The sequence below is a fragment of the Condylura cristata genome, unplaced genomic scaffold (genome assembly GCF_000260355.1).
Source record: "Condylura cristata isolate star-nosed mole 26May11 unplaced genomic scaffold, ConCri1.0 scaffold00013, whole genome shotgun sequence".
NCBI classification, from domain to species: Eukaryota; Metazoa; Chordata; class Mammalia; order Eulipotyphla; family Talpidae; genus Condylura; species Condylura cristata.
Window position 1 is genome coordinate 26,547,493 of NW_004567114.1, and position 12,139 is coordinate 26,559,631.

General features: G+C 33.8%; 1 protein-coding gene across 4 annotated transcripts in view; it reads right to left on the minus strand.

Annotated features, from left to right (window-relative positions):
• Positions 1–12,139, minus strand: part of GPHN (gephyrin) — a 393,108-nt gene that overhangs the window by 16,311 nt on the left and 364,658 nt on the right. For all 4 annotated transcript variants that reach the window (XM_004681769.2, XM_012724553.1, XM_012724552.1 and 1 more), the window contains one exon: positions 9,127–9,214. In XM_004681769.2, coding sequence (XP_004681826.1) covers positions 9,127–9,214 — 88 coding nt within the window. The remainder of the gene's footprint in view (positions 1–9,126; positions 9,215–12,139) is intronic.

The following is a 12,139-nucleotide window of genomic DNA, read 5'->3' on the forward strand; positions in this document are numbered from 1 at the left end:
TTTTTTCTCTTATTTATGAATGTTAAGTATAATTAGACAAAAGCATTTTTTCCTACTTGGATTTGTTTTTCTTCAACTTATATAGGTTTCTTTATCAAATAAACTGACATTATTCTTACATAATATTTAAGATTATGAAAAATATAAAATTTGGTTCAGTGAAATAGAGCCCATTATCCTAAAAGCCTTTTAGTTTCACTAGAAACTATGTTTACAGTCTGTCAGCATACAAATAGTTTTTAAGAACTTTAAAATCTGGCATTCATAATCATTTATGAATAATCATCAAATATCCAGATGATTTTCAAGTAAGAGCAAATATTATTTTACCTTTAATTAACATGATTTAAAATGCTTTTGTTTCTAAGTTACTCATTTTATATGCTACAGAGACATTACATCTTTAGGCCATGTTGATATGCTTTTTCATCTTTGCTACATTAAGAAGGTACAAAAGGGATGTGTGTGGTCGAAGAAAGTTGTATTCAGTGTGTTTATGAGTTCTGTTAGTCTGCTAAAATACTTACATGTGATTTTTCAATTAGCTATACTCTCTAGTTTTCCCTGTGAAATAGAAATTAGTAATTTTCTAAAATATGGGGACTATAATTATATTAGGAGCAATAATGGCAGTGAAGTATAACTGTAATTCTTTTGTTTTAACGGAGAAATAATGTGTGTTCTCAAAAAGGATCTCAGGACCGTTTGCATGCTTTTATTACAGATTTCTATAGTTTTCTTTGCTTATGTGGTATATCTATTAATATTTAGTACTGGGAATTAAGAATGCAAAATGCTTATTGCAAAAATGCTTATTTGAAGGGATATGTGCATTTCTATGTTTACTGTAGCACTATTTATAATAGCCCAGTTATGGAAACAACCTAAGTGTCCAAGGAGGGATGAGCTGATTAAGAAGATATAGTATATATACAGAATGGACTATCATTCAGCTATAAAAAAGATGAACTTTTGCCATTTGCGACTACATGGATGGAACTGGAGGGGATGACGCTAAGTAAATACTGGATAGTTTTACTTAAATGTGGAATATAGAGAAACTAAACAAAGGGTCAGACAGAATTGAACCAATAGATAGTCCCTGAAGCCTGAGTGTAGAATTGAGGGTGTCACAAGAGGAAAGGGGGAGGGTAGCTAGCAGAGTGTGTAAGGGGCTCAATGGCCTATGGTTGAGGAATATGGGTGCCTTGGTGGTGGGTGTGGTAACATACAACTGAAGAGGTGTGAACCTGTAACAGATTCAGGTTCATGGACTGCGCCCCCACTCCCAATACTGAAACTACAAATCCCATCAATACCAATGAGAAGCACGCTGGGATGTGAGGGCGGAACTGAGCAGCCAGGTTGGGATAAAACTGGACATGTGGGCTCTGGGGGTCTCTTGGCCTGGTGGTTCACAGCTGGTCGTTTGGCTCCTGATCAGCTTTCAGCATGCTATTTGGAGTTCAAGTCAGCAGAACTGGTAGGACATTCTAGTTAACTTGTATTTCTCTTCCTCTTTCCCTTTACCTTTCTCCTTGTAAATAAGCCCATTATCGAACTTTTTGTATGTGTCCGCAGTACGATTGAATCTTAGGCACGTGAGTGAGGACCCACAGACAGGCAACCCAATTCACATTGGGGTGTCCTGTAACTATTCTATACCTCTGAATCATATATAGTATAGAAAATCAATGTTACCTAAAAAAAAAAATTGACATGAATATTAAAAATGAAAAATGTAATAAATTAAAAATTGTTTATAGCAATGATAAAGTCATTTCCTATTAACATAAGTAATTTATTTTTAAGCATTGTTTCATGATTTTGAAAGTCTGTAACATTTAGCTTAATAGAATTCAGTTGGATTCTCTTGTTTTAGCATTCAGCCTAATGAGATATCATATGTCATACGTGGAAAAACTGTGTATCCTCATACGACAATAAAATCAAATGAGGCCTTGGTATTTTTTTTGAGATAGTTTTGACTTTAAGACATATAACAAGGTTCAGGAGCCTTTATATATCTGGGGGCCATTTTTTTGTTCGAAAGTAAACTGTAAGCTTGTTCTAAAAAATATATATATAAAAAAACAACATAATAAAGGACACATTTTGAAAGTGAGTTTTATTTGCCTTGTTTTATAATACTGAGAAATATATTAAGCTTTTAGCAAGCTTATAAATTTCACTTCTTTGGATTTTTGATTAATATTTTCCCTATGAGAGGAAAGATTATTCTTTTTGTGTAAATTGCTCTATTTTACTTTAAGTCTATGTTATTGATAACTCTTGATTTTGCCTTTTAATGATGAGAACTAAATTTACAAAACCCAAAACATTATCTTTTTTATCAAAAACTGTCTTTGGAATTTCCTGAACAGACCTTGAAAATCACAAAGATTTGTTACCATATAAGAGTTTCATGGGAGGGGAAAAACTGTCATATCTGAGAAGAGATACTCACTGTGCCCTAGGTCAGAGTCATACATGTGTTATTAATATAAACATTTTAGAAATCACATGCTTTATGTGAAGTGCATGAAAATTTTACAATGCCCTTGATGTACACATGTTTTCACCTTTAGGAAAAACACTGATCAATCTTTTAGAGAATAATTATATACTGCATCTCCCAAAATAATTTTCCTTATTTTCTATTCTGTTATTATCAATTAAAGTAGTATATAGACACTTTTATTCAGTAACTTTGTTTACCACTTAGTATCACAAGTGATTCTAAGAGGAAAGTATATAGCAATTCAGGCCACAGCAAAAAAAAAAAAAAACAAAAAACAAAAAACAAAAACAAACAAACAAGAGAGAGCTCAAATAAACAGCCTTAATCTCACCTCAAGATATTAGAAAAGGAAGAACAAATGATGGCAAATGACAGTAGAAGGAAGGAAATAATAAAAATTAGCACAGAACTATGAAATAAAGACAGCCCAAAGAACCAAAAAGAAGTCTTTGAAAATAATCAAATTCTAGCTAGACTTATTAAGAAAAAAGTTGGAAAAAAATTTAATAAATAGAATCAGAAATGAAAGAGAAAAATTAATAAAACAGACACTTAAGAAATACAGAAGATCATGAGAGATTACAATAAGTACCTATTTGCCAACAACTTGAATAATCTAGGTTAAACAGAGAAATTGTTAGTAATCCACAACCCTCCAAGACTGAGCCAGGAAGATCTCAAAAATCTGAGCAGACTAATCACAATTCAGGAAATTAAAACTAATCAAAAGTCTCCCAAAGTACAAAAAGTCTAGGTCCAAATGGTTTCACTACTGAGATCTACCAAATCTTCAAAGATGAACTAATATTTATCTTATTCAAACTCTATCAGAAAGTGGAGAAAGATAGAAAACTTCCAAATTCTGAGGCTGAGTGACATCACTGATTCTAAAACCTGACAAAGACATCACAAAGAGAATTACAGACCAATTTCTCTGAAGATAGATGCAAAAATACTCAAAAATATTCCACAAAAAACCCAAAAATACATCAAAAAGATTACATATAATGACCAAATGGGATTTACTACAGGGACAAAGGGATGGCTTAACATTTGAAAATCAACCAGTGTAATTCATCACATTAACAAAAGGAAAGACAAAACCATAAATATCTAAATAAATATCTATAGACTTTGATAAGATTCAATCAGCATTTATATATGATTAAAAACTCTCAAAAGGCAGGATAGATGGAATATTCCTTAACATAATAAAAGTTATTTATACAAACCTACAGCCAACATCATAATGGTGAAAAACTGAAAGCTTTTCTTCTAATATCTATAACAACGTAAGGATGTCTACTTTTACCACTACTATTTACCATTGCATTAGGTACCTAGTTAGAGAAATTAGGCAGGAGAAATACATAAAAGGAATAAAAGTTGGCAAAGAAGAAGTAAAAGTCTCATTATTTGCAGATAACATAGTATACACGTAAAACCCTAAAGATGCTATTAAAGAAACTAATTGAAATAATAAATAAATTCAGTAAAGTGGCAGGAAACAAAATCAGTCTGCAAAAACCAGTTGCATTTCTATATAGAAATAAAGAGTTTGTAGAGAAAGAAATACAGAAAACAATCCCATTTACAACAAAAATTAGATACCTTGCAGTAAAATTAACAAAAGAGGTGAAGGATATACACAATGAAAACTATTAACACATTGTTAAAAGAAATAGAAGACACAAAGAAATGGAAAGATATTCCTTGTTCATGGATTGAAGAACAAACATCGTTAAAATAGGCATCCTCACATGGGTGATTTGGTGATGGGAAACCCAAGGGGATTGCAACTGAGATGGAAAAATGCACAGAAATATGTAAAAGTAAACTACTATAACATTAAAAAAAACTTAAAAAAAATAGCCATCCTAATCAAAGCAATATATAAATTCAAGGCCATCTTTATTAAGGATGCATAAAAGACAATGAATAGAGAAAACAACCCAAATAAATAAGGGAAAGAGTGGGAGTATCATACTCCCAGACTTCAATATATCCTATAGAGTGATAATAATCAAGGAAGTATGGTATTGGAACAAAAAAAGACACAAAAGCTAATAGAACAGATTGAGAGCCCAGAAATAAATGAACATTCATCTATGGACAGTCTATGACAAAGGAGATAAAGATATTCACTGGAGAAAGGAGAGTATATTCACCAAATGGTACTGGGAAAACTGGACAGCTGCTTGGAAAAGAATAAAACCAAATCATATCTCACTAAAATTACACAAAATTTAACTCAAAATGGACTTACACAACAAGAATGTAAGAGAGGAAACTAGAAAATATAGTGAAGGAAATACAGACAAAAAACTCCATGATATTGGCTTCAGAAATGTTTTTAAGGATTCATCTCAAATGATAAGAGAAGCAAAGGCAAACAAACAATGGGGTTATATCAAACTAATAAGTTTCTGCACAGTGAAAAAATACTTCCGTAAAAGAAAGAGACACACTACCAAACTGCAGAAAATATTTGCACATAACACATGACAAAGGACTGATATTCAGAATACATGAAGAACTCATACAAGTTGACAAAAACAACCCAATCAAAAAATTAGCAGAAGTGTTAGAAAAGATACTTCTCCAAAGAAGACATACAGATAGATGACCAACAGGCACATGAGAAATTGTGGATCATCACTTAGTATCACAGAAACATAAAACTACAGTGAGATAACATCTTAAATCTATGAGAATGGCTCACATCAAAAAGTCTGGAAACAAGTGCTGGCAAGGTTGTGAGGAAAAAGGAAACTTTGCACTTTGTTGGTAGAAATGTAGGCTGGTCTTGCTCCCACAGAAAACAGGTAAAGTTTGTTTAAAAGATTAAAAATAGACCTAACCATATGACCTACCAATTCCATGTATAGGTATCTGCCTGAAAAATACAAAGACACTAAGGGGTATATGTATTCCTGTGTTCGCTGCAGACCATTTACAACAGCTAAGTTGTGGAAACAAACTAAGGGCAAAGGAATGGATCAAAAAATATATTATATTTACACCAGGGAATACTACTCAACTATAAAAGGGTTGAACTTATCCCACTAGCAGCAATATGGATGGAACTGCAGAGAACAAAGCTAAGAAAAATAAATCAGGAGAAAGACAAATACTTGGTGGTTTCACTTGTATGTAGAATATAGAGAAATGTAAAGAACCATTCAAACTGCAATAATAACAAACTTGTAATATTTGACTGCATAACTGAAGCTACCAGAAAAGGAGGGTGACAGGGTGAAAACTGACAAGGGGGAGGCTCAGTGAAATGTGGTGGAAAATTATGGGGGCATCGGTGGTGGGCATAATGTGAATATATACACTTTCAGAAGTTTAAACCTATAAACACCAAAGATACAATAATACTAACTTGCCCTTAATTCACTTTTTGGAGAAAAAATGCTTCATGTTTATTACAAAAAAAATTGTGTCTGCAACAAAGATAAATTCAGGGTATTAGGGAAAAGGACTCTCAGAGGTACTCTAAACTATTGGTACTACAAAGAATAGTTTGTTGTGTGAAGGCTTCCGAGGTGACATAGCTTAGATAACTTTTAAATAGTAGCAGTGGACAGAGTCAGGAATCCCAGGACTCATGAGTATGAAAGCAGAACCACATTATTAAACCAAGAAAAAGCAAAACAGGAACAAAATTGAGCTAAATGAAATAATAAGAAAAATTTTATTGTGTTTATTTGGAACATTGTTGATTAGCTTTGATATACTATTGTTGCATGATTCTAGATTTGCAAAACAAGTTTAATAATGGTTAATTAACATTTTTACTGCCAATTAATCAGGACAAGACTAGGCTTTTGTGATCAATAATGATATTTGTGTTTACTTTGATATGAGATTGGGGAGACACAGTCAGGAAAAACTATGAGACTTAAAGGAGGCCAAAAAATTATAGGATGTTCAGTTTAGTTCATCTTTCTCATTTATCTGTAGATTTCATTGTCTTTGAGCTATTTTATAATATTGCAGTTTGTGGAAAATTTATAGCAATAAATATGACTCTAGTTCTAAGGACATAAGACAGATACTGTTTAATTGAAACTTTCAATTAAAAAAATGTTAAAAAGATGTTTAAAAAAATGAAAAAAATCTTTGGGAAAACTATGTGAGTTAGGGTGAGGTGAGGGTTGGAAGAGATTTGAGAGAGCAACTGTGGAAATATTGTCTCCTTGGCTGAGAAGAGGATAAAGGCCTGTATATCTCACAAACAGCAGGAATTGTCCATCTCCGTCTCCCCATGATCCTAATGCTGCTAATATGAACCAGAGTAGCAAACACCTAAGATCTATGGTACTACATGGACACTCTAGACACATTTAGTGCAGACTAGTGATCAGATGTGTCTTGTACATGTACTGTTGCCTTCCAAGCCCCTCCTAGATTCTTGGCATACTTCTTGGAGTGGGTGAGCCCCAGAAGTGGCTTAACATTTCTTGTCGGTTCTATAGCATAAGTAAGTACTCATAGCAAGATTCAAGTTCAATTAATTAAAATTTACATACCTGAGATTCTGGGTTTAAGATTTATGCCTACTTCTTTATCGTCATGCTTCTGGATCTTTCCTTAATTAACCTACCTGTCTTTACTATGACAGGCTTTCAGGGTTAGCCCTTAGGTTGAAGTAGATGCCCTATTATTTATGATTTCCTTTCTTTCTGCTTTTTGATAAGGTAGAAATTTTGGGGGGCACTAGAGCCTGTATGGTTGGAGTTTGTGTCATTTATGGTTTATCTTTCTTCTTGGTTTCTCTTTTCATCTCATTCCCACTCAAGGATGTAGCAATGACAATCATTAGTGCATATGGAATAACTTGGGGTGGCCAACTCCTAACGTATCTTTCCTAGTAACTTGAAGGGTCAGGGTACATAGAGGATAAAATTTGTAAAACTAATGATTTACTATGTTGACTATTTTGTCAGAAAACCTCTAAGATAAATGCATCTTTGTTAATACTAAGGAAGAAAACTAAAGTTGGTAAGTGTTCTTATCCTATATAGTTACTTATCAGGATTGAACCACAATTACCAAATCAATGTATGCCACATACTTTTCAAAAGTATGGAAAAGGCAAATTTTAGGTTGTCAAATTGGTACTGTCCCATAAATTAATTAGCACCCAAGGTAAATTATGTATGAAATATTCTCTGGAGATAACAAATTTAACATCTAAGTAAAATCCTAACTTCAGAATTTGCTTTTGTGACCCTTGAGTACAAGTTCTTGTGGTACTCAGATCACCAGAGAGGCAGTTCTATGGTAATGAAAAACAGAAATGCTGCCAATTATTTCTTATAGATCTCCTGCAATGTAAATTTCAGTTCCTAGCCTTTGTGATCTCAGCAGTGGTCTCAGTACAATTTGTTCCAAGTAGGTTAAAGACTTAGAGGATACTTGGAGGGGAGACTACTAACCAGGCACTATGTTTGCCATGAAAATACCTACTTGTTCAACACCTTTACCCTTTGATGTAAACTGAGATGGTGACCTTGGACTGAGAGTCCCTTTCTTTCTTCTAAGGTTTTTGGTAGCTGAAGCATTGTAAAATACTTTTAAATTAAAGTTTGTAAATGGAAGGCAGGAATTCTCAGTTCATGGTAATGTATCCTGACATTTGCTCTCAGGGACAGTAGAGTTCACTGCTCAAAGCCAGGTTATACATTTATGCAGTTTTATGCTTTATAGTTACAGAGGGAAGGCAGACAATTAATCACATACATAAGTCCTAGCTTAAAATAAATAAAACTCTCAGAACATATAATTTTTAGTAAGAGCTTATATAACAATTTTTCAGTTCAGTCATTAGGGACAAATGAATACATGGAAAAGGATTATAGACTGGCAAGATATTTTGTGACCTAAAATATGATTAGTAAAACATGACTGGTTATTGTAGTAAACAATAACTGGTTATTGTAGTAAACAATATTTTGTTTTTAAAATATTTTTCAGTGAACTCAATAATAATCATAAATGAACATGTTTCATTAAGATATATAATGTTAATTATACTGAGAAATTCAAATTGTGATTTATGGGATGAAGTGTATGTCATATGCAAATATACTTAGTCCTATAAAATCATATATATATTTGTATTTTATCTTCATCATTATGATTATAAGTATTAGCTAGTGGGAAAGGTTTAGTGCCTAAACCTTTCTTCTTTGTGGGGAATTAAGGGTTCTTTAGTAGTTTGGAAAATATGCTGGGGGAGGTCATCTTTAATTTAAAGTTTAGTAAAAGGAAGGATCTTGGAGCTTAGATTGGGGGTAAACTATCATATGTAAAATAAGTCTTAACTGCAGTAAAGTTGAGTGAGCAACAAATTAGAAATCTTCAGGGGGTCATCAAAACTATTCTGCATGTTGTGGGATTCTCCATGTTGCTTATGATGTAAACTCTACCTGTAATGTATACCTGTTAGAAAGTCAACAAATTTTATAAGCCCCATAGATTTTCAGCTTTATAAGAGTTTTATTATGGGATTAGACATCTACCAGACCACAATGAATCAACTAGGTGAAAGGACACTGTGGTAGATAGATTTTCATAAGCCTGGTTTTTCATACCTTTTCCCCCATGGATACACCCCCTGATGTGATGATGACATCAGCACGACTGATACCCTCATTCAAGGCATTGAGTAAGTCATCTGGGCTGGAAAAAAATAAAGACAAATAAATTAACACACAAGGAAAAGACTGATTTTAGATATAGCTCAAACCTAAAATGAAACTACTATATTCACTGGGAAGGCATTTGCATGAATACAGACTATATCACATTCCATATGAAGTGGGAATCAAAAGGGTCCCCTTCCATTAGGAGCATAACTCTTATTGTGGAGAAATAATTTTATGCGTGAAAGTAGTGGCTACTGTTACTTGTACAAAATTTTGGCACTTTAGAGAGAATATGACTCAAATTAGTTGAGACTGGTCTGAATGGGTAAATTTTAGTAGGTAGAAAGCATTGAGAAAGGGCCTGGTAAGTAAGAGAACTGGCAATTGTAAAAGTGTAGTATAATGATGAAGATGTGTTAAGTATAGATAAGTGGAAAATGACCAGTTTAGAATGAAGGATTTAAGTTGGATTGACTGGGATGGTACATAATTTTGGAAAGTTCTCAAGAGTGTAGACTTCATCTAACAGGAAAGGGTAGGTGGGGGGTCCTTTAGAAATATGAAGAATGAGGAAGGCAAAGACAATAGGGAAGGGTAAAGGAATAGAATGAATAATAGGGAATAAAAGTAGGCACGTTCCTGAGTTAAGTGAAAAGACAAGGGTGCCAAGTCTTTTAATATCAAAACTCAAAGATCTAGGAAGAGCAGATGAAACAAAATCAAGAATCTGATATTTGGATGTTAGAAGGGTAATAGAGGACTTATGAAAATGAATACATGAGAAAAGGACAAAATGCCAGGCATCAGATCTTATGGTGCGACAAGAAGGCAGATAGTGACTTAAAGGGACTGCTTGTTTACTAATTTAAATCCATGCAAATGCCAATGTGTATTGTACTTAAATTTCCTTCCAAATGATGGAGTGCAGAAAAGATACCTTTTGAGGGATATTTGTCCACCCTTGTTTTTCAAGAAATTTCTTACTCTGAGTGGAAATGAGATGCTACCCTTTCTCCCCTAAAGACATCTAACATGTTACATCTGAAAAAAGGGATGTGATCCTAGTCTATGATTATCTAGTTTCTACTTTTAGATCCTCTTGAGATTTATTATGGCTCCTGGGTTCCATGGAATAACTTCATATCTTTCTGTAAATCCCCTTTGTAATAAGCTAGATTCAGCATGTTTTTGCTACCTTGAAACAAAATAAGGTCTGAATGATGCAGAGTATGTTTTGTCTAATTTCTTGAGGTAGTGAAATTTGTTCCTATGCCTCTACCTTTATGAATTAACTGATGAGAGGAGGAAGCACAGGAGGAAGGAAATGGAAGGGAAGAAGAACAGAAGAGGGAAGAGGGTGAGGGAGGGAAGTTAAGTTAGAGATTCCAGATGGCATGACTTGTAATTAGGACATCATTTCACTTTTTATACAGAGTGACAGAGGCAAAGAGAGGAAACTGAGATATCCAAGGAGGCTACCTTCATAGGCTTTACAAGAAATATGCTGGCTGGGAAGTGGTGCAGCGCAGAGATTAAGAGCATGAACTCTGGAGTCAGACTGCCAGAGTTTAACTCCTGGTGCCATAGTTAGAATAAAGAACTTTGTACACATTGCTTAACTATTCTTTCCTTGAGTTTCCCATCTATAAAGTGAGAATAATAAAAGCTTGTTATGAAAATTAAGTGGCATAATACAAATAAAACAGTTTATGTAATAGCACCTAGTACAAACTTAAGTTTTAAAGAAAGCTTATTTATTGTTTATCATTCCAACAGAAGTTTATCAGGCAAACACAGCTAACAACGTGGCAAAGTTCAACTTCAGTATATTTGGCAGTTTTATTCTGGAGAATATCTATGATTAACACAGAAGAAAGCCATATACTGGATCTCAGGACATCCACAGAGCTGTAGGGAAAGAGCTCAAATGGCTCAATAGCATGTTAGGTCTGGCTTTAGCCCGAATAATTATATTTACTGTTGGGTTCTCTTCTTGGATCTGACTACCTTTCTTCTCAAGGGGTTGAGTGGCTTTGGGGAGCTATAACTCAAGGAGAAGAGACAAAAGTAAGTTTAAAAATGGTTCACATGAGGTGTAACCTTCCAACAGAGGGATCTTTTGAGGTCATCCAATTAATTGCTTATGCAGCCAAAAGGTATGTAGGTGTTCAGTGGAGGTGGGATTTATGTGCAAAACATAAAAACTTAAAAAAAACCCATGAATTGACATGGATTTCAAAATTTAACTGGAAGGGCAAACATCTTAGAAGAAATATATTGGGGAATGTGTGTTATTTAAAATACTTTTGAACAAAGTTTTTTGAAGAGATCTCCCATCAATCTTGTTTATATTCTTATATTCATTTTTTTTTTGCTCTTGCTTATATTCTTTAGGGAAAAAGATAAAATTGTTCTGTTGTATTGAAATACCGTAAAATATACATGTGATAGGTTCCTGATCACTGCTTGCCCTGCAGTCCAGGTGCCTTGCCTAGCTGGGTCATATTATATTTATGCTAAATCAAATGGCTGGACAATGGCATTTATGGGAAAACATAAAAAATACAGAATAATGTGGATTGTGGTCCATTTCACATGAATGGGCCATGAATATTTTCAACAAAATAACAATGTTGTATTAGTACAAAAGTTACTAGCTAATTTCACCAGTCTTATATATGTGACATGTCAACTCTGCAGAAATATGAAAAAACATTGGGGAAAAAATGTGGCAGTGACAAGCACATCATTATATTACATTAGTCTCTGCAAGTGGATAGAGGCCCTGGGACAGGCTAATTGATGACTACAGATAAAAATACTTTCAGTGACTTTTTTTTAATTAATTTTTTAAAAAAGATTTATTTATTTGTGCATATAGAACTGGAGTATAGGCCAGAGGCTCAGGGGCGGCGAGAGGCTTCACCAGAGACAGAGTGGGGAGCAGAACAGGCAGATC